Source organism: Ornithorhynchus anatinus, chromosome 10 (assembly GCF_004115215.2).
Source record: "Ornithorhynchus anatinus isolate Pmale09 chromosome 10, mOrnAna1.pri.v4, whole genome shotgun sequence".
Lineage (NCBI taxonomy): Eukaryota > Metazoa > Chordata > Mammalia > Monotremata > Ornithorhynchidae > Ornithorhynchus > Ornithorhynchus anatinus.
Window position 1 is genome coordinate 52,847,429 of NC_041737.1, and position 22,038 is coordinate 52,869,466.

At 61.0% G+C, this 22,038-nt stretch overlaps 1 protein-coding gene across 1 annotated transcript; it reads left to right on the top strand.

Moving 5' to 3' along the window:
* The first annotated feature begins 6,548 nt into the window (after positions 1–6,548).
* GRIN2D (glutamate ionotropic receptor NMDA type subunit 2D) lies at positions 6,549–20,187 on the top strand. The gene is made up of 12 exons (XM_029073081.2): positions 6,549–7,031; positions 7,630–8,213; positions 9,100–9,214; positions 10,060–10,271; positions 11,304–11,472; positions 12,847–13,000; positions 13,402–13,527; positions 13,754–13,983; positions 15,660–15,820; positions 16,508–16,695; positions 17,122–17,354; positions 17,788–20,187. Exons 1-12 carry the CDS (start codon positions 6,564–6,566, stop codon positions 19,003–19,005), a joined length of 3,858 nt encoding a protein of 1,285 aa, XP_028928914.1. The 5' UTR covers positions 6,549–6,563; the 3' UTR covers positions 19,006–20,187.
* Positions 20,188–22,038: the final 1,851 nt, after the last annotated feature.

The following is a 22,038-nucleotide window of genomic DNA, read 5'->3' on the forward strand; positions in this document are numbered from 1 at the left end:
GGGCTAGGGAAAAGGGGATTGGTCAGGAAGAGCAAATGATGTGGGCCCAGAGACTGGAGCCAGCTGGGGGCGGGGGGTCCTGTCAGGAAGGTCAGATCATTTTGGCCAGGATACTGGGGCAACTGGAGGGAGTGGGGGGTCCATCAGAAGATTTGGGCCTGGAGGTTGGGGGTGGCTAAGGGTATGGCAGAGAAGGAGCGTGGCTTAGTGAAAAAGCACGGGGTTGGGAGTCAGAGGATATGGGTTCTAATTCCCGCTCCGCCACTTGTCTGCTGTGTGACCTTAAGCAAGTCACAACTTCTCTGTGCCTCAGTTCCCTCATCTGTAAAATGGGGATTAAAAGTGTGAACCCCACGTGGGACAATCTGATTACCCTCTATCCACCCCAGTGTTTAGAACAGTGCTTGGCACATAGTAAGCGATTAACAAATACCATCATCATTATTATTATGGGAGTTGGTCTGAAAGGGCACAGGATTTGGGCCCAGGGGCATGGGTCTGCTGGGGGTGTAGGGTTTGGTCTGAAAGGTCAGAAGATGCAGAACCGGGGTTTAGGGGCGGCTGGGGTTGTGAGGGTCTGTCAGGAAGGGCAGCGGATTTGGGTCCAGGAGCCCGGGAAGGCTGGGAATGTGGGAATCGGTTGGGAAGAGCAGAAGACGTAGGCTCTGGGGCTGGGCCCTGCTGGGGTCTGCTGAGAATCGGTCGAGAAGGGTAAAGGATGCAAGCCTGGGCGGTGGGAGCGGCTGGGGGTGCGGGGTTCTGTGGGGAAGGGCAGAGGAACTGGGGCTGGGGGCGGCTGGGGGTGTGAGGGTCGTTCAGAAAGGGCAGAGGATGCGGGCCCCGGGGGCTGAGGTGGATGTGAGCCCGTTATTGGTCAGGGATCGTCTCTATGGGTTGCCGGTTTGGACATTCCGAGCGCTTAGTCCAGTGCTGTGCACATAGTAAGCGCTCGATAAATAGGATTGAATGAGTGAATGAATGAGTGAGTGAATGAATGAGTGAATGAATGAGTGAGTGCGTGAGTGAATGAATGAATGAATGAATGAGAGCGGGAGGGCAGGGAGGCGCAGGGAGCGGCGGGGGCCACACGGGGGCAGCATCGGCTCGGAATTGAGGCGCGGTGGTGGCGGCGGCGGCGGCGGCGGCTGGGCGACACTGCAGCCCGGCCCGGCCCGGCCCGGCCTGCCGCTGCTCCCTGCGGGACCCGGGAGTCCCCCAACCCGACCCCTCCTGCCCACCGCCCCGCTCACATCCCCGGCCCTGCTCCCCACAGGGGCTCCTTAGCACCCCCTTCTTCTTCTGGATGGGGAAAGGGAGGGATGTCCAGCCTCCAACTACTTCCATCCTGGAACCCAGGTGTCCTTTCCCCCTAGCCGTCGTCTCTCCCGTCTCCCGGCCCGCTGCCCTGAGCCAGGCTCCCCACTCCACAGCCCCCCGCCCCAGCTCCCGGAGACACAGTGGTGAGGGTCTCCTCTCCCAAGGCAGGGGCTCTTCTGGGCCTTGGGCCGCTTCTGGAGGGGGATCAGCTGGGACACCCTAACCCCCGTCGAGGGAACCCCGGGGCTCCAAGGTTGGGGAGGGGGTTCCTGGATGCCCGGAGGGAGGGGGAGCTGGAAGAAGGCCGAGGATTTGCGGGCAGGCTGCTTGGGTCCCTAATGGGGGAGGCTGGGGGAGAGCGAAAGGCAGTGGGATAAGGGACTCGGGTCCCCAGGGGTGGGTGGGTCCGGTGGGAGGGTGGCAGGGGCCTGGGAGGGAGAGGCTCAGGTCGGGGGCGGAGCAGGCATTGGGAGTTTGGATCCTGGTTTCTTCTCTTTCCCTCCTGTCCTTTCTTACTCTGTTCCGTCTCCCTCCTCCTTTCCCTCTTCTTCTTCTTCCTCCTTCTCCCTCCTCTCCCTCCGTCTCTCCAGATCCTTCCTGAGAGCTGGGGAGTGGGGGCTGTCGAGTGGGCCGGGGAGGAGGGCATCCCCGACCAGGCCTCTGTGGGGAAAGGGAGATCCATTTCCAAACCCCAGCTCTGCCCTCTCTCCCCTCATCCCGTCCTCCTCCCCCTCGCCCCCGATCAGCTGACTCTGGCCTGGGACCCAGCGGTCCCCAGACCCCTATTTCTCCCCAGACTGCGCCCCCCGACTCCCAACATTAACCCCAGACCTGGGGCAGCCCCCTTCAATCCCCAGGGTGCCCCTCCCGGGGCTGGGGTCAGCCGGGGAGGCCTCTGGGTTGCAGTTGGTGAGGGGCGACGGCTCCTGCATGCTAATGACCCCGATGAGTGAGTGTGTGCGCGCGCGCGCGCGCGTGTGAGTGTGTGTGTGTGTGAGTGTGGGCCTGTGTGTGTGTCTGTGTGTCTGTGTGTGTCCGTGTGTGTGTGTGTGTGTCCCTCCTCTCCCCCCTCCTGCCCGCTCCGTCTCCGATCCCGCACGCTGCTGCTGCTGCCGCCGCTCCCGCCGCTGAGGTCTCGGTCGAGGCAGGAGGGGGAAACCGGGGGTGGGTGGGTCGGTCGGTCTGTCTGTCTAGGGAGGAGGGTGTGTGTGTGTCTGTGTTTTAGTGTTTGTGTCAGCCTGGCTGTCTGTCCAGGTGTCTGTGTGTCCCTGTCTGTCTGTTTTGTGTCTGCCCTTGTGTGTGTGTGTGTGTGTGTGAATGGTTGATGCCGGTATTTCAGAGAGGAGGGGGATGTCTGTCTGTCTCTCTCCCAGTCTCTCTCTCTCTGTGTCCATCTGTTGGTGTGAACCTGAACTCGGGTGTCTCTCCGCCTGTCCGCGTCGGGGTAGGGGTGTGTGTATCCGCCTGTAGCAGACCGGGGTGTGTGTGTGTGTGTGTGTGTGGTGGGGGGGGGGAGTGTGTTGCTGGGGGTGGGGGGAGTCCCCGGGAGTGAGGCTCTGTGTGCGTCTGTGTGGGGGTCTGGGGGCCCCAGCCGACAGACAGGCCGACAGACACACATTCCTGGCCCTCCCCGCTCTGCCCCCCACCCCCCGCCCTCCCCTCCCGTTCAGAGGTGACCCAGACAGACCGACGGACCCAGGCAGAGACAGAGAGACAGCCGAGAGGGAGGAGGAGGGAGGGAGGGAGAGAGGGAGGGAGAAGGAGAGGGAGGGGACAAAGGGAGGCAGAGGCGAGGGAGAGGGAGAGTGCGAGCCGGGGGAGCCCGGTGCGGGGGCTGTGGGGAGCCCCCCCGGGGGGGGGGAAGACCCAGCGAAGAGGCTGGGGGGGAGCCCTGACTCAACTTCAAATGCAACATGTGCATCCGGGGGGCCTGCTGCCTCGCCTAGTCGCCCCACAACCTTGTGGGGAGAGAGGGAGACGGAGGGAGAGAGGAGGAACGGAGACCGACCGGCAGGCGCGGGGGGGTGGCTGGACGACAGGGTCTCCCCCACCCCCAGTCACCTCTGAAGCACCCCCCGCAGCGCGCCCTGAGGGGTCATGAACAGGTAAGATTGCGGGGTCGGAACGGGAAAGCCGAGGGGGGGCGGGGGTAAAAGGGGAACTGGGGAAAGTTTAGAGGGGGGGAGGTGATTTACGGAGTGGGGGATTATGTGGAAGACAAGATTTGAATGTTTTTTTCCTCCCTGCGGCTGGTTAGATGTGACTTTGATATTAATGCTCCAGGCTGGGAACATCAACACCTGAAGGACATCGATCCCCCCCTTTCCTTTGAGCCCCCTCCCTCGCCCCCCCTTCCCCTCTGGCAGGGAGATTTTCTGTCTGTCTGTCTGTCCGTCTGTGCTCTCTCCTTTCCCTCAACCCTGGTCCCCGGAGACCAGTTCTCAGAGGAGGAGCCCCTCCCTCCCTCCCTCCCTCGGTCCCGAATGCTCCAGGGACTGGAGGGGGTGGGAGAGGGCGGGGGAGGGGGCCGGGCCCCGGGCCCCGGGCCCCGGGCCCCGGGCCGGGGGTGTGGGTGGGCAGTGGGGGGGTAGGGGGAGGCGGACTCGCTCTGCTGCAGCTCTAAGGCTCGGAGGATGCGTCTGTGCACCGGGCCTCGGGCCTCCCTCCCTCCCTCCATCCCTCCCTCCATCCCTCCCTTCCCTCTCCTCCCTCGCTCCTCTGAGCTCTCCCCCTCCCAACGGGCGTTACTGGCCGATGGGGGGATTGTCGGGGGAAGGAGAGGTGTCCCCCAGGCACGCTGGGCGAGGAGGGGCAGAGGGGGGGGGGAAGGGGGAGTGGGAACGCTGTGGGGGGAGGCTCAAGAGGGCGGGGGAGCTTCTTCTGGTTGGTAGATGTAGCCCAGCCGGATCCTTTAGGGATTCCGGGCCATATAGACCGAATTGGGTAGGGTGGACGGCCTGGGCCATAGAAGGCCAGGGAGGGAAGCTCTAGGTGGGGTCAGGACCGGCTTCCAGTCATGAATATTCCATACAGAGGCGTCTAGCCGTATCTTGGGAGGGTGGGGGAAGGCCCCATCCTGGATCCCAGGTTTCCAAGCTCGTGTGAATCGCCCCCCAGGGCAAGGGGAGATTTTTAAAGAAAGGGAGCTGGTTTGGGGGAGAGGTACCCGGGGGATCAGGAGGGACAGGCCGAGGCCTCAGGTGAGGGGTGAAGGAGGGAGGAAAAGGGGAGGAGAGGAGTGGAGGGAAGCAGAGGGACACAGCCTATGGAGGGAAGGGAGAGGGGTTCCTATCTGCACACCAGTCTGGCTCCAAATGAGAGTCAGCGGTTGGTGGGTTATGAGGTGGTGTGAGGGGAAAAAAAAGGGTCCTTAAAGAAGGTACCCCCCAACCCTCCCCCACGCCAGGAGGTGTGAGGAACAAAGAGGCCGAGGAGTCAGGATGCCGGAGTCCCAGAGGGAAGACGGGTTGAGAGATGGAGAACCCCAAGACTGAAGGGCAGGACAGGGAAGCTGAGTGGAAAGGGGGATGGAGGAGACTAAGGGTCCGGGGCCTTGGGTCCACGAGGGGATGGGGCTAATGAGGGGAGCAGGAGCCCCAGACCGAGGGTCGGGGAAGCAGGCAGAGGCTGGGAGTCTGCGGCTGAGAGACAGTTTCTAGGAGCGTCCTGGGCCAGGGAGGGCAGGGCAGAGGATGAAGAGGGTTCCTCCTTCCCCTTCTGATGTGCTTTCAGGGGCCTGAGACCCCTGGGGCCTGCACGGTGCAGACTGTGGGGACAGAGGGAAGCTAGTGGGGGGTGTGAGGGGGTGTGGGATCTGGGGAAGGGAGGGATTGATTTGGGGGAATGAGCCAGTCCTTGGAGAGAGGAAGAGAGGAAAGGAATGGGGGCGACGGGGGGGGGGAAACATGTTAACCCCGAGGGGGCCAGGCTGCAGCTGCTGGGTTATTTTGGGGAGGAGGCGGGAGAAGGGGTGGCGAGGGGTTGGCTATTCTGAGCTCTAATCAGGCAGGCGTGTGCCTGGCGCTAACTGGAAGGAAGGGAGGGGCCGCAACCAGGTGCCCCCTCCCACCGACCAACTGCGGGGAGGGCGGCTTGTCACTGCTCCCCAGGGCTGGCCGCATCCCCCCGGGGGGACCACCGAATAGGGAGATGGGGTCTCCGGACCCCACTCAAGGGGACTTGAGGTGGGGGGGATGTGGGAGCTAGGGAAGGGGAGGTCTGCGGGGGCGGGGGCTAAGGGGAAGCTTTGGATCTCCCACCACCATCCACCCTCCATCCTCCACGATCCCCCATCATCTGGGGCAGAAGGGGGGCGGTGTGATCTCTGGATTCTGGCTGGGAAGATCAGGAGGAGAGGCACCCCGAGCCTCTGGGTTGGGGACCCCTCAAGGTGTGAGAGCATCCTGCTCCTGCCCTTCCCCCCGCCTTTCTCAGGCTGACGACTGCCATGGCAACCAGCCTCGAGACTGACAGTCACCTGTCCAGGCTGCTCTGACAACTGGTCGCATTTAGGGGACTCCGGTGCCCATTGGCCCCGCCCCCACCTTCGCTGTCCTGGGTGGGTGGGGCCCACCCATCGTCCCTCCCTTGACTCTCCCCTCTCCACTACCCCCTCCCCGACCCGCAGGGACTCAGGCACCCCATCCCCACACCCCAGACTCCCCTTCCCCTGGCCCTGTGCTCCCTGGGGACCCAGGTTCCCATCTCCCCAGCCCCAGCTTCCCCCCTCTGGGGAAGAGGACTCTCTGTTCCCTCCAATTTGCTAAGCGTTTCTGGGCACGGTGCCAGGCTCCTGGACCTCCCGCCCCTCCAGCTTGTGCCCGTCTCCACAGCTGCGGCCCCCTCCCCGCACCTCCAGCACCCCCCAACCCCCTCCACTGGGCCTTCTCCCGCAGCTGCCAGCACCCACTCCCTCGGGGAATGCTTGTTCTGGGGTGTGGAGGGGTGTGGCGGGGGGGGGGATGCTCCTGGAGCAGGGGCTCAGGGTGGGGGCCCTTGCATCTAAACTCGCCCTGACTCCCCCTTTCTCCTCTCTTCTTCCCTCTGACCCCTGTGCCCTCCTCCCTTTGCTTTCCCGTTTCCTTTTCTCTTTCCTCCCTTTTGCTCTCTAACCTTCCTTGAGTCTTCCCTCTTGTTTCCGCCTCTGTCTCTCTGCCCTCTCTGTCTCTCTTTGCCCACTCTTCTCTGTGTCTCTGTGTCTCTCCCCCTCTCCCTCCCACCCAGAGGCCGTCGCCCGCCAGCGGGAGATGAGTGGAGCCCGGGCCTGGCCCGGCCCTCCAGGCCCTCCCGGCCCACCCGGCCCCGCTAGAATGCTGTTGCTGCTGGCGCTGGCCTGTGCCAACCCCTTCCCGGACCCCCGGGGGGGGCCCTTCGGGGGGCTGGGGCCGGGGGGGCCCCGGGCTCTCAATGTGGCCGTGGTGTTCAGCGGGGCCTCCTACGCCCCCGAGGCCGCCCGCCTGGCCCCCGCCACGGCGGCCGTGGGTGGCCCTGGGCTGGACGTCCGCCCCGTGGCCCTGGTCCTCAACGACACCAACCCCCGCAGCCTGGTGCTGCAGCTGTGCGACCTGCTGTCCGGCCTGCGTGTTCACGGCGTGGTCTTCGAGGACGACTCCCGCGCCCCCGCGGTGGCCCAGATCCTTGACTTCGTCTCCGCCCAGACTGCCGTCCCCATTGTGGGCGTCAACGGCGGGGCCGCCATCGTCCTCACCCCTAAGGTGCCCGCCGCCGCCGCGGCTGGGAGAGACCGAGTGACAGGGGCCCAGAGACGGACGGGCGGAGAGGCAGAGTTGGCCAGGGGGAGGAGAGTGGTTCGCGATAAGGGGAAGGGACCTGAAGAGAGGAGAGGGAGGAAAATTGGTGGGGAGGGTGGGAGAGCTGGTGGGAAGGGCAGGGATTGAAGAGGATCAGCAGAGCCAGGCGGAAGAAGTAGGACCCTGGAATGGGGCAAAAGTCTACAGTTGTTTCAACTGTAGCATTCTGGGCATTGGAGTCCCCATCCCTTATTGCCTGTTGGGATGCGTTGTCACCATTCCCATATTACATGCTGGGACTTGGAGTCCCCATCCCTAATTGCCTGCTTGGCATCCCCATCTCTAATTGCCTGCTTGGGATGTGTAGTCCCCATTCCTATATTGCATGCTGGGACTTGGAGTCCCCATCCCTAATTGTCCAGTGGGATAAGTAGTCCCCATTGCCATATTTCCTGCTGGGACTTGTAGTTCCCATGCCCCTACCCTTGCCCCTGCTCCTGCCCCTGCCCCTGCCCCTGCCCCTGCCCCTGCCTCTGCCCCTGACCCTGACCCTCCCCTTCAGGAGAAGGGCTCTACCTTCCTCCAACTGGGCTCATCCACGGAGCAGCAGCTGCAGGTCATCTTCGAGGTGCTGGAGGAGTACGACTGGACGGCCTTCGGGGCAGTGACCACGCGGGCCCCCGGCCACCAGGACTTCCTGGACTACATCGAGGCGCTGACGGACGGCTCCTTCATCGGCTGGGAGCACCGCGGGGCCCTGACCCTGGACCCGGGAGCCGACGAGGCGGTGCTGGGGGCCCGCCTGAGGGGCCTCAGCGCCCAGATCCGCCTGCTGTACTGCGCCCGCGAGGAGGCGGAGCCCTTGTTCCGGGCCGCCGCCGCCGCCGGTCTGACGGGCCCCGGCTACGTGTGGTTCGTCGTGGGCCCCCACCTGGCCGGCGGGGAGTTAGTGGGGACCCTGCCGGCCGGGCTCTTTGCCGTGCGCTCGGCCGGCTGGCGGGATGACCTGGCCCAGAGGGTGGCCACGGGAGTGGCAGTGGTGGCCCGGGGGGCCCAGGCCCTGTTGCGGGACTACGGCTTCCTGCCTGACTTTGGCCACGACTGCCGGGCCTCCAATCGAAGCCGGCGGGGGGAGAACCTGCACCGGTGAGCCAGTCCACCGCTGCTCCGGGCCCCGCCTACCCCGACCCCGCTCGCCCTAAATTCCTTCTGCCCTGGGCTCCCCTAACACCCGGCCCCACCTGCCCTGAGTCTCCGTTTCCCCTGGCCCTGCCTGCCCCAAGCCCTCTGTCCCAAGTTTCCTACTTCCTGTCCTCTCCACTTCTCCCTACCTTTTCTATCCCCTTCTCCCGACATTCCTCAGTCTCCTCCTCTGATCTTACCCCATTTCCTGGCCTCTTGTGATCTTGGGCAAGTCACTTAACTTCTCTGTGCCTCAGTTCCCTCATCTGTAAAAGGGGGATTAAGACTGTGAGCCCCATGTGGGACAGGGACTGTGTCCAACCTGATTACCTTGTATCTAACCCAGTGCTTGGCACAGAGTAAGTGCTTAAGAAATACCATAATTATTGTTATTATTGGTTTTTCCTTCTCCCTCTTGGCCCTGCATCTCAGGCTGGCCTCCTGCCCCTTTCAGTTTCCCCACATGCAGTTTCATCTTTTCTAGCCTCACCCTTACCCTGGCTCACCTCTTGCTCTTCAAGCTCACCTCTTCTCCAGACCTCGCTCCCGTCTCTCCCTGCCCCTCAAATGGACTCCCCGCCTCTCCCACCCCCTTCTCCTAAAGGATGGCAGCAGGCAAGAGACCCCAACTCCTTTTTTCCAGGTTCTGCGATGCCTACAGAGCTGCCCTCTCTGGTCTCAAGTTTCTGGGCCACAGGCTTCGGGACTGGACCCTTCCCCTTCCTCAGAGCTCCCCTCCCCACCCCTGCCCTGGGGACCTAGATCATTAGCAGTGCCTGAGGAGACTGAGGAGTCCATGCGGCACCTTGCCCCTCACCACTGAGCATCCTTGCCCACCTCCCCTCCACAGGTACTTCATGAACATCACCTGGGACAGTCGGGATTACTCCTTTAATGAGGACGGCTTCTTGGTTAATCCGTCTCTGGTGGTCATCTCTCTCACCAAAGAGCGCACCTGGGAGGTGGTGAGTGGAAGGGACCCAGGCACCCAGCCTCCAGCCCCGGCTCTGGTTATCCCAGAGTGGAATGGAGGGAGGGATCGGGATGGGAAATAGTATGGCTTAGCGGAAAGAGCCTGGGCCTGGGAGTCGAAGGACCTGGGTTCTAATCCCGGCTCCTCCACTTGTCTACCGGGTGACTTTGGGAAAGTCACTTGACTTCTCTGTGCTTCAGTGACCTCATCTGTAAAATGGGAATTAAGACTGTAAACCCCTTGTGGAACAGGGACTATGTCCAACCTGATTGTCTTGTATCTACTCTACCACGTAGTTCAGTGCCTGGCACATAGTAAGCCCTAAGGGGGTTGGAATATGGGGGATGGAGCTAGGTGGGAGGAAGGGAGGGAGGGATGGAGATGGGAGGGATAGAGCCAGGGGCGTGGAGTTGGATGGAGGGGAGGGATGGAGTTGGGCGGATGGAGCTGGGAGCGGAGGAGTGATGGAGGGATGGAGTTGGGTGGATGGAGCTGGGAGCGGAGGAGTGATGGAGCGGAGCAGGGTGGAGAGTGGGATAGAGCTGAGGCAGAGCGGGGGATGATGGAGGACCTAGGGTTGAAGAAAGAAGGAAGCTGGGATGAAGATGGGGGTTGGGCAGAAGTAGAGCTAAGGAAATTGGGGGGAAGATGGAGTGGGGCAGGGAGAAGGGTCAAGGCAGGATGGAGAGAGAAAGAGAGAGAGTCCCAGGACTCAGTAATGGAATAGGGAGGAATGGGCATGAGGTGGTGGGTTGGAGAGTTGGGGTTGGAGGGATAGGAATGGGGAAGGGGTGAGGGACAGCCCCTGACCGCAGTCCCACCTCGCCCCATGACCAGGTGGGCAGCTGGGAGCAGCAGTCGCTGAGAATGAAGTACCCTGTGTGGTCGCGCTACGGCCGTTTCCTGCAGCCGGTGGACGACGCTCAGCACCTGACGGTGGCCACGCTGGAGGAGAGGCCTTTCGTCATCGTGGAGCCGGCTGACCCGCTCAGCGGTACCTGCATCCGCGACTCTGTGCCTTGCCGCAGCCAGCTCAATCGCACGCACAGGTGCCCCGCCCTCTGCCCCCTACTCTCCCAGGAGCCCCATCTCCCCACCTCCCTTTCCCGGGAGCTCTGGCACTCCCCCTGCTCCTCTGGGAACCCTGCCCTCTAACTCCTTCAGGGACTCAGAATTACTGTCTCCAATTCTCCTACTCCCTCAGGGACCCAGGAGCCCTGCCCCAGACATTCCAACTATCTCCAGAATCGGGACCCCTGCTCCAGACCCTCCACCTCCCTCAGAAAATCCTGTTCTTATACCCCCCCACCTTTCATTCATTAATTCATTCAATAGTATTTATTGAGCGCTTACTATGTGCAGAGCACTGTACTAAGCGCTTGGGATGAACAAGTCGGCAACAGATAGAGACAGTCCCTGCCGTTTGACGGGCTTACAGTCTAATCGGGGGAGACGGACAGACAAGAACACACAGGAACCCTGCTCCAGACCCTCCACCTCCCTCAGTATCATAGTGGTCCCGCTCCAGACCCTCCACCTCCCTCAGAAAATCCTGCTCCAGACCCCCTACCTCCCTCAGGAACACAGGAACCCTGCTCCATAGCCTTCACCTCCCTCGGGAATACAGGCGTCTTGCTCCAGACCCTCCACCTTTCTCAGAAAGTCCTACTTCAGGGCCTCCACCTTCCTCAGGAACTGATCCAAACCCTCCATCCCTCTCAAGAACACAGCAGCCCTGCTCCAGACCCTCCACCTCCCTCAGAAAACCCTGCTCTATATCTACCACTTCCCTCAGGAACACAGGAGTCCTGCTCCAGACCCTGCACTTCCCTCATGAACAAGTGTGTCTCCTCCCAGCTCTTTCCCTCTCCTCCCTGACCACCAACTCCTCTCAGGGAGCTGAGCCCTTCAACTCCTCTCCCTCCCCGGGCCTGGTAGGGAGACCAGGGCTCTGCCTGCCTCCCTCCACCGAGCCCCACCCATCCCCGGCCACCGTCCCCAGACCCTATTCCCCATCAGGTCCAGCCTCTGCTCAGAAACCCAGACAACCCACTCCCCATCCCTCTCTCCCCCATCCTCAGCCCCCCGCCGGACGCCCCCCGCCCCGAGAAGCGCTGCTGTAAGGGTTTCTGCATCGACATTCTCAAGCGCCTGGCCCAAACCATCGGCTTCACCTACGACCTGTACCTGGTCACCAACGGTAAACATGGCAAGAAGATCGACGGGGTCTGGAACGGCATGATCGGCGAGGTAGGGAGGGGCTGGCCTGAGGGGCAGGGGGATCTGGGGGAGGGCAGACCTCGGGGAGCAGGGATGGGGCAGTCAATCGATCAATCAATTGTACTTATTAAGAGCTTATTGTATGCACTCCACACAGTGCACTCCCTGCCCACAACGAGCTTCAAGACAAAGTGGGGGAGAGAGATTAATATAAATAAATTACAGATGTGTACATAAGTGCTGTGGAGCTGGGAATGGGGATGAATAAGGGGAGCAAGTCAGGATGACACAGAAAGGCAGAAGGGAGTGGAAGAAAATGAAAAGAGGGCTTAGTCAGGGAAGGCCTCTTCGAGATGTGCCTTCAATAAGGCTTTGAAGAGGGGGAGAATCATTGTCTGTCGGATATGAAGAGGGAGGGCGTTCCAGGCCAGAGGCAGGACGTAGGCGAGAGGTCAGCGGCGAGATAGAAGAGAACGTGGTTTAGAGTGTAGGTTGGCATTAGACGAGCAAAATGTGTGGGCTGGGTTGTAGTAAGAGTGTAGCGAGGTGAGGTAGGAGGGGGCAAGGTGATTGAATGCTTTAAAATTAGTGGTAAGGAGTTTCTGTTTGATGAGGAGGTGGATGGGCAACCACTGGGGATTCTTGAGGAGTGGGGAAATATGGCCTGAACGTTTTTGTAGAAAAATGAGTGGGGTAGACTGGAGTGGGGAGAGACAGGAGGCAGGGAGGTCAGCAAGGTGGCTGTTACAGTAATCAAGGCAGGATAGGATAAGTGCTTGGATTAACGGGGTAGCAATTTGGACGGAGAGGGAAGGACGGATTTTAGCGATACTGTGGAGGTTGAATCGACAGGATTTACTGATAGATTGAATATGTGGTTTGAATGAAGGCTAGGAGTCAAGGATAATGTCAAGGTTATGGGCTTGAGAGACAGGAAGGATGGTAGTGCTGTCTACAGTGATGGGAAAGTCAGGGGAAGATCAAGGTTTAGGTGGGAAGATAGGGAGTTCTATTTTTAATATGTTAAGTTCGAGGTGATGGCAGGAAATCCAAGTAGAGATGTCCTGAAGGCAGAAGGAAATGTGAGATTGCAGAGAGGAAGAGAGATCAGGGCCAGAGATGTCAGCCAGTCGATCAGTCAGTCCACGGGATTTGGGGAACACCTACTCAAGGCAGGGCACTGTAGTTAAACATTTGGGAGAGGGCAACAGAAGTGAGTAGACCTGATCCCTGCCCTTGAGGAGCTTGAAAGAGGGCAGAGAGAGTTTGAGGCATTAGGGCTCAGTGTGGGGAGGGAGGGTGAGAACTGAACTGAGAGATTAGGACCCGACTCATCCCTTACTTCCCTTCCTCCACCCCTACCCCTCACCTCTCCCTCCTGCTATCCACGCACCTGTTGGCCAGGTGTTCTACCAGCGGGCCGACATGGCCATCGGCTCGCTGACCATCAACGAGGAGCGGTCTGAGATCGTGGACTTCTCTGTGCCCTTCGTGGAGACGGGCATCAGCGTCATGGTGGCCCGGAGCAATGGAACCGTCTCACCATCTGCCTTCTTGGGTGAGAGCTGGTGTCCCCGCTGTTGCCTGCTCCCTCCTCCCCTCCCACAGTCCTCCAGTCCAGGCAATCATTCATTCATTTGATCGTATTTATTGAGCGCTCACGGTGTGCAGAACACTGCACTAAGCCTTCCCAGCCCACAACCAGCTTACAGTCTAGAGGGGGACTGTCCCCTCAGTGGGACAGCCTCTGAGCAGTGAATGTGTCTGTTTATTGTTGTATTGTACTCTCCCAAGCACTTAGTACAGTGCTCTGCACACAGTAAGGCCTGAATAAATGCAAATGAATGAATGAATGAAGGGATGGAGGGTCATTGACCCCGGGGGCGGTGCAGTGAGGTGTTGAGGGGTGGGGAGGGGGTCGTTTACAGCTCCACCCCCTGCTTCCCGCACCGGTCTCAGAGCCGTACAGCCCGGCTGTGTGGGTCATGATGTTCGTCATGTGTCTCACCGTCGTCGCCGTCACCGTCTTCATCTTTGAATATCTCAGCCCCGTGGGCTACAACCGCAGCCTGGCCACTGGCAAGAGTGAGTGTCCCGCACGTCCATCCACCCCCCCAACTCCTCAGCAGGTCAGAAAGTCAACCCTGTCAGTCCGCCCCACCCCCAGGGTCCACCTCTGCCCAGAAGCCCCGTCCTCTGCAGAGGCCCTGTTGTCCCGGTCTTGGCTTTCCCCCAGCACCCCTAGCACGGCCCCCGCTCTCCCCTCCCCCCACTCCCCAGCCAGTGCCATCTCCCCCTCCCCGCCCCCCAGGACCGGGCGGCTCCACCTTCACCATCGGGAAGTCCATCTGGCTGCTCTGGGCTCTCGTCTTCAACAACTCGGTGCCCGTGGAGAACCCGCGGGGCACCACCAGCAAGATCATGGTCCTGGTTTGGGCCTTCTTCGCCGTCATCTTCCTCGCCAGCTACACTGCCAACCTGGCGGCCTTCATGATCCAGGAGGAGTACGTGGATACCGTCTCCGGCCTCAGCGACCGCAAGGTAGGAGCCGTGGGGGAAGCGGAGCATCGCAGGGACAGCTGGAAGCTCTTTGGGTTTAGCGCGGTGCTTGGCAGACAGCAAGCACTCAGTAAGCAGTGGCGGAGTCTAGTGGATACAGCATGGGCCTGGAAGACAGAAGGACCTGGGTTCTAATTCCGTCTCTGCCACTTGTCGGCCGTGTGACCTTGGGTAAATGACTTCACTTCTCTGGTTCTCAGTTACCTCATCTGTAAAATGGGGATTAAGACTATGAGCCCTTGGGACATGGACTGTGTCCCATCTGATTAGATTGTACCTACTCCAGCTTAGTACGGTGCTTGACACATAGTAAGCGCTTAACAAAACAGCATTTTAAAATAAATGAAAATACTCTCTGTTGATTAGCTGACAGACCGATGAGGGGAAAGAGGGATGGATGGCCGATGGGAGAGAGCCAGGAGGGTCTGGGGGAACCAGTGAGGCAGGGGAGTTGAGTCAGAGGCTCAGAGAGGAGAGGCACCTAAGAGCAAGACTAGAGGATTCATTCATTCATTCATATTCATGGAGTGCTTACTTTGTGCAAAGCACTGTACTAAGCACTTGAGAAAGTACAGTATAACAATAAACAGACATCTTCCCTACCCACAACGAGGATGAACTTACAGACTAGAAGATGGGCGTGAGACATTGGTTTGTGCAAGAGTTGGGCAACTCTAGAATGTAAGCTTACTGTGGGCAGGGAATGTGTCTACCAACTCTGTTATAGTGTACTCTTCCAAGTGCAGAGAACAGTGCTCTGCACACAGTAAGTGCTCAATAAATACCACTGATTGAGCTAGGGGGCAGGGTGTTCCAGGAGGCATGAAGGATTAGTGGAGTTGAGGAGGGATGGGAGCAGAGGGAGAGACAATAATAATAACAATGGTAAGATCTTTGTGGGCAAGGAACGTCTCCCAAATCTGTTATATAGTACTCTCCCAAGAGCTAGTACAGTACTCTGCACACAGGTAGCACTCAATAAATACCACTGATTGATTGATTTGTTAAGTGCCTATTATGTGCCAAGCATTGGGCTAAGCACTGGAGTAGGTAATCAGGCTGGACACAGTCCCCATGCCACATGGGACTCACAGACCTGTGGAGAACAGGTATTGAATCCCCATTTTACAGATGAGGAAACTGAGGCCCAGAGAAATAAAGTCAAGATCACTCAGCAATGGCACAGCCGGCCTTAGAACCCACGTCCCCTGACTCCCAGCCTGTGCTGTTCCCACTAAGCTGCCCTGCCTCTCAAAGATTAGAAAGATAGAGGAGCTAGGGGCCAAAGGATAGGCAGAGAGGCTGGGTTGGTCTGGGAGCTTCTGGCTGGGGGAGTCGGGGTGGGTGGGCTAGGGCAAAGAACGGGATCCAGGACTGAAGGTGGGGGGCTAGGGAAGAGATGGGGAGGAGGGGAGAGAAGAGGAAGAAAGGGAACACTGAGAACAGGGAAGCAGGGGTGGAATCAGGAAATGGGAGGGAAGCAATGGGGGTGGGGAGGAACTGGGAGGACAGAGGGAAACCGGAAGGGTGGGAGGAGACCTGGGAAGCACGTGGGGGTGGTGGGGAAGGGGAGTCCAATTTCCTGAATGGGGAAGGGTCCTGGCTGGAGAATGAAGTGACCCAACCCTCCCACTTCCCCATCCCCCACCCGGTCTTAGTTCCAGCGGCCCCAGGAGCAATACCCCCCACTCAAATTCGGGACGGTGCCCAATGGTTCCACTGAGAAGAACATCCGCAGCAACTACCCCGACATGCACAGCTACATGGTCCGCTACAACCAGCCCCGGGTGGAGGAGGCCCTGATGCAGCTCAAGGCCGGGTCAGTGGGGTCCTGGGCCTGGGTCAGTGGTGGTCGGGGCCGGGTCAGTGTCATCAGGGGGTGGGGGGCAGGGGACAGGAAGGGGTGTGGTCCAGGGGTGGAGAAAGGAAGGCAGGGAGGCATGGTGGTGGGCTGGGGGACAGTAGGAGCGGCCCCTGGCCGCCCGATGGGGTCAGTTATCCCCGCCCCTGGATATGGCCCATGGAAGCAGCATGGTCTAGTGGATAGAGCATGGGCCTGGGAGTCAGAAGATTAGACCTGGGTTCTAATCCAGGCTCCACTCCTTGTCTGCTGTGTGACCTTGGACAACAAGTCACTTCATTTCTCTGGGCCCCATTTACCTAATCTGTAAAATGGGGATCAAGACTGGGACTGTGTCCAGCCTGATTAGCATGTATCTACCCCAGGTCTTAGAACGGTGCTTGACACATAGTAGGCACTTAATAAATGCCATCATCATTATTATTATTATTATTTCTAAAGCACACGTCCGGCCCAGGTTTCCCCTGGGTAGACTCCCGGGGCTGGATCCAAGAGAGTAGAAGCGGGGAGAGGAAGGTCTAGGAAGAAGACAGGATAGAGTGAAGGTGGCGGGCAGGGAGCTCAGGGGTCCTTGGCCCGGGGTCCCGGCTTGAGCGCCCGCTTCTGGTCTCACCTCCCATCCCCTCCCGGCTCCGTGTTCCCCAGGAAGCTGGATGCCTTCATCTACGACGCAGCCGTGCTTAATTACATGGCGCGCAAGGATGAGGGCTGCAAGCTGGTGACCATAGGCTCCGGTAAAGTCTTCGCCACCACCGGCTACGGCATTGCGCTGCACAAGGGCTCGCGCTGGAAACGGCCCATCGACCTGGCCCTGTTGCAGTTCCTGGGTGACGGTACGGGAGGGCCGAGGGTCGAAGGGCCGCGGCCCAGAGGGAAGGTGCCCCTGCGTTGGGAAAAGCTGGGGACTGAGGGGCCATGGCCCAGAGGTAGGGTGATCCCAACGCAGGAAGAGCTGGGGGCAGAGGGTCCGCCACTCACATGGATGATGACCACGAGGTGGGGAAAAACTAGAGGCCTAAGGGTCTGCGGCCCAGAAGGAGGATGACTCTGAAGTGGGAAGAGCTGGGGGCTGAGGGGTCGTGGCCCAGGAGGGTGACCCTGAGGTGGGGAGAGGGAGGGGCCAGAGGGGCTGTAGCTCAGAGGAAGGGTGACTCCGAGGCGAAAAGAGCTGGGGGCTGGGGTCCTGTGGTGAGTCTGAGGTTGGGAGGGCAGGGAGAGGAGAGGACACCCCGCCAACCCCCAACCTCCCTCCCTCCCAGATGAAATTGAGATGCTCGAGCGGCTGTGGCTGTCTGGGATCTGCCACAATGACAAGATCGAAGTGATGAGCAGCAAGCTGGACATCGACAACATGGCGGGCGTCTTCTACATGCTGCTGGTGGCCATGGGGCTGTCGCTCCTCGTCTTCGCTTGGGAACACCTGGTCTACTGGCGTCTGCGCCACTGTCTGGGGCCCGCCGGGCGCATGGACTTCCTGCTCGCCTTTTCCCGGGTACGGGGGGCCCAAGGGCAAAGCGGGGAGAGCAGAGGCCTCCTTCCCCTCCTCTTCCTCCCCCTTCTCTTCTTCCCTCTCCTCTCCCTCCTTCCCCTTCTTCCGCTCCTCTACCGTTGGCCGGCCTGCGGAATGGTTACCCGCTGGGAGGGCAGGGGAACAGAGGGGTTTGCGGGAGGGAAGTGGGGGCAGAGATGCGGGAGAGACCAGTCACCCAAGCCGTGGACCAGAGGGTGAGGCAGGAGTGCCAGGACCAGGAAAACAGAGAGAATGTGGGTGGAGATAGGATTCAGAGAAAGGGCTCCGGGGGAGGAGGGCCCAGGACATCCGGGTCCTTTGAGTCCAGGTGGGTCGCTTAGCCTGGCTGCCTTTGGCGAGTCAGGGTGGGGCAAAGCTGCCCTCTGACCCCTCTCCCCTCCGCTTGTCTCCCCAGGGCATGTACAGCTGCTGCAGTCCCGAGACCCCCCTACCTCCAGCCAAGCCCCCACCGCCGCCCCAGCCCCTGCCCCTGCCCCTGCCCAGCCCCGCTTACCCGCCCCCCCGGCCTGCGCCCCCAGCCCCAGGCCCCTTCCTGCCCCGGGAGCGGGCAGCGGCCGACCGCTGGCGCCGCCTCAAGGCTCCCTCTGGTCCCCCTGAACCCCCGGCCCCCCGCCCGCCCCTCCCCGGGGCTCTGGCCGACGGTTACCACCGCTACTACGGCCCCATAGAACCCCAGGGCCTGGGGGACCCGCCGGCCCGGAGTTCCCGGGCCCCCCGCCCGGTCTCGCCGCCCCCCGCCCCCCGCGGCCCCGAGAAGCCGCCCCCGTCCTACTTTGCCATCGTGCGGGAGAAGGAGGGCCCGGAGCGGGGGGGCGGGCCGGGGCGCTACCAGGTCCCAGACAGCTACCCCAGCCCCCCACGGCCCCCTTCGGCCCTCTGTCACCTGGCCTACGAGGACGAGGGGGGCCCGGCCCCGGCCCGCTGGGCCCCCGAGAGCCGCCCCCCGCCCCCCCGCCGCCCAGCCCCACCCTCCTGCCCCTACCTCGACCTGTCTGACTCGGACGAGTCTGAGAGCTGCGGGGGGGGCGGGGGGGGCTCCCTGGACCCCTGGTGGTACCCTGACTTTGCTTACCCGTACCCAGACCGCTTAGGCCCCCCGCCGGGGCGCTACTGGTCGGTGGACAAGCTGGGGGGCTGGCGCGGGGGCAGTTGGGATTATCTGCCGCCCCCCAGCACCCACCCCAGCTGGCACTGCCGCCACTGCGCCAGCCTCGAGCTGCTGCCCCCCCACCGGCACCTCAGCTACTCGGAGGAGGGTCTGGAGGGCTGGGGCGCCTGGGTCCCACCCCCCTGGCACCGCCGGGCCCGTTGCGGCTGCCCCCGGGCCCCCCGCCACGCCCCCCCGCCCCCGCTGCCTCCCCGCCGGGTGCCCCGGCCCCGCCGGGCCCCCCACCGCCGGGTCTGGGAGCCCCCCGGCCCCACCTCGCGCTCGCTGGAGGACCTCAGCACCTGCCCCCGGGTCCCCCGGCCTCTGGCCACCTCCCGCCGCTGCCCCCACGCCCGCTGGGCCGGCCCAGTGCCCACAGCCGCACCCCGCCGCCAGAGCCGGGGGGCCGAGCTGGGGGCCCGCCGGGGCTCCGCTCACTTCTCCAGCCTCGAGTCGGAGGTATGACCCACCCCAGCCCCGACCCCGTCCCTCCCCGGGACTCATTCCGCCTCCTCCAGACCCACCCTCAGGGCCCCACCTGGACCCCCTCCCCAGGCCCCCCCCTTCGGCCCGGAGCAGGCCCGGGACCACCCTGCCGTCCGAAGGCGCCAGCCCGCCGCGGAGCCCCACGGGGCCTCTAACGGACGGACGGGTGGACCGAGGCTGCGTGCGGAAAGACAGAAAAGACGTGGGGCGCGGAAGAGTCGCTAGAACCGGGTCAGGCCAAGGGCCCACCTGAGCCCCCGGGGCGCGACTGGACGGAGAACATAGATGGGGGGCCGAGGGGGGCGGCGGTGGGGGAGCACCGGGCCCGGGCCTCGCCTGCGGCTCTGTGGGCCAAGGACGGGACACGGGGCGGAGGGCGCAAATCTCTGCCTCGGAGACTCCGGGACCCGGGTAGGGCCCGGAGGGGCGCGGGAGCAGAGCTCGGGGGTCCAGGCCTCCCCCTTCCCCGCCCCTCCGGTGGGGGGGAAGGGAAGGGGCCCAGCCCCGGGGGCTTTTTAATCCTGACAAGGGCTTTTTAACGTCATGGGAGGGGGTCAGGCCAAGCACATGCCCCCTATGCCCGGGCCCCGCGGGCTCACCCCCTACCCCGTGGGCCCCCTCGCCGCCACCACCACCTCCACCACCACCACTACCACTGTGTTGCTCCCTGTGGCCCTGGACTTCGGGGTTGCCCCCTGCCCCTGGGAGCCAGACTCTTTTTAACCTCCATCATCGGGACACGAAACTGTGAGAGCCGTCCACGCAAACTGTGACCCCTCCCCCACTCACTCTGACCCCCGGCCCTCCCCGACCCCACCTCTCCACTGAACCCTCTGTGTGAGCCCCGATCCCTCTGCCCCCCACCCACTTTCTCTGGCCCTTTGCTTCCCTTCTCCTTATGCCCTCTCCCACTATCTCTGTCCCCTCTGTCTCTCTGGGTACGTCTCTATCTCTCCCATTCTCCCACTCTCTCCAATCCAACCTCTTACTCACCTTCCCTCACCCCCAAGCCCCCGGCCCTAGAGGAGGGGGCCCGTCACCGCCAGCAGAGGCCCTCGTCCGGCCCCCGGAACGGAAGCGGGCCTGGGAGGGTGGGGACCCGGGCATCGGGGACCCCACACGTCAGAGCGATTGGAATAAACCACGTTTTTATGCCTCCTCCATCTGCTCCTGGCTCCTCTTTCCCTCTGGGGCCGGGGAGACAGACCCAAGACGGACGGGGAAAGAGCGACGTGGAAGAAATGAAGATGGAGACGTAGAGACGTGGGAATCGGAGCAACTCAGAGAGAGACACGGGGACCTAGGGGAGCACAGAGAGACATCAGGAAGAGGGGAGGAGCAGCGGAGAGACAGGCAGGGAGGGAGAGAGACAGCAAACTGAACTCCATCCATCCCTCCATCTCTCTCCTTGTGTTTAATGCTCCATGTTTCTGCCTCTGGGTCTTTCCCAGTCTCTCCATCTCTCCTATTTGGCTCAGGCCCCTGGCTCGGGCCTAAGCTGCTTTGTCATCACCCCGAGGCCTCTGCCGCAGAGGAACCGTCCACCAACAGAAGCAGTGTGGCCTAGTAGAATGGGAGTTGGAGGACTTGGGTTCTAGCCCCGGTTCTGCCTCTTGCCTGCTGCATGAACCTGGGGAAGTCACTTTGCTTCTCTATACCCCTGTTTCCACATCGGCAAAATAGGGACCCAATATTTGTTAATCCATCAGTGGTATATGTTGGGCACTGGCTGTGTGCCCAGCACTGTTCGAAAGGCTTGGAGAAGTACAATAATAATAATAATTATGGTACTTGTTAAACACTATGTGCCAAGCACTGTTCTAAGCCCTGGGGTAGGTAAAATTTAATAAGTGGGCACAGTCCCTGTCCCACATGGGGCTCACACTCTTAATCCCCATTTTCCAGAGGAGGTAAATGAGGCCCAGAGAAGTTAAGTGACTTGCCCAAGGTCGCAGAGCCAAACTGGAACCCAGGTCCTTCGGAATCCCGGGCCCGTGCTCTATCCACTAAACCGCTCTGCTCCTCTCTACAACAGAGTCGGTAGACATATTCCCTGCCCTCCCTGCCCACAAGGAGCTTAGGGTCTAGAGGGGGAGACAGACATTAAAATCAATCTCCATATGTACTTAAGTGCTGTGGGGCTGAAGGTGGGGTGAATATCAAGCATGGAAAGGGTACAGATCTAAGTGCATAAGAGAGGCGTAGAAGGGGGAGGGAGTAGGGGCGATGAGGGCTTAGTCAGGAAAGGCCTTTTGGAAGATGTGATTTTGAAAGTGGGAGAGTGGTAGTCTGTCGTATATGAAGGGGGAGGGAATTCCAGGCCAGCGAGAGGTTGCGACCGTGAGCCCCGTGTGGGACGGGGACTGTGTCCAGCCTAATTGACGTGTATCTTTTAAAAAAAAAATGATTTCATTAAGCATTTACTATCTGCCAGGTGCTGGAATAAGCACTGGGGTAGATACAAGCTAATCAGCTTGGACAAAGTCCATGTCCACATGGGGCTCACAGTCCTAATCCCCCATTTTACAGATGAGGTAACTGAGGCCTACAGGAGTTAAGAGACTTGTCCAGGGTTCCACAGCAGACAAGTGGAAAAGGCAGGATTAGAACTCAGGTCCTTCTGATATCCTGCTTCTGTACCCCAGTGATTGACACATAGTAAGCACTTAGCAAATAACGCGATAACTAATGAGTCAGATCTATGGACTATGTCTCTTACTAAGAGACAGGCACAAGGCTGGTGCTAGGGAGGGGCAGACATATCTCAGGAAACATGCCCCTACAGTCCCTGTCTTGCTTGGGGCTCACAGTCTTAATCTCCATTTTACAGAGGCGGTAACTGAAGAGCAGAGAAGTGAAGTGACTCACTTAAGTCACTTCACTTAAGCAGAGAAGCAGCGTGGCTCAGAATCAGCGGTCCTGGGTTCGAATCCCAGCTCTGCCACTTGTCAGCTATGTGACTGTGGGCAAGTCACTTCACTGTGCCTGTTACCTCATCTGTAAAATGGGGAT

Bases quoted from the DNA above. Each gene is read 5' to 3' on its own strand.
- GRIN2D (XM_029073081.2), top strand. From the start codon at position 6,564: ATGAGTGGAGCCCGGGCCTGGCCCGGCCCTCCAGGCCCTCCCGGCCCA. The intron at 8,214-9,099 runs GTGAGCCAGTCC...TCCCCTCCACAG, and splicing joins CGGGGGGAGAACCTGCACCG to GTACTTCATGAACATCACCT. The intron at 17,355-17,787 runs GTACGGGGGGCC...TTGTCTCCCCAG, and splicing joins TCCTGCTCGCCTTTTCCCGG to GGCATGTACAGCTGCTGCAG.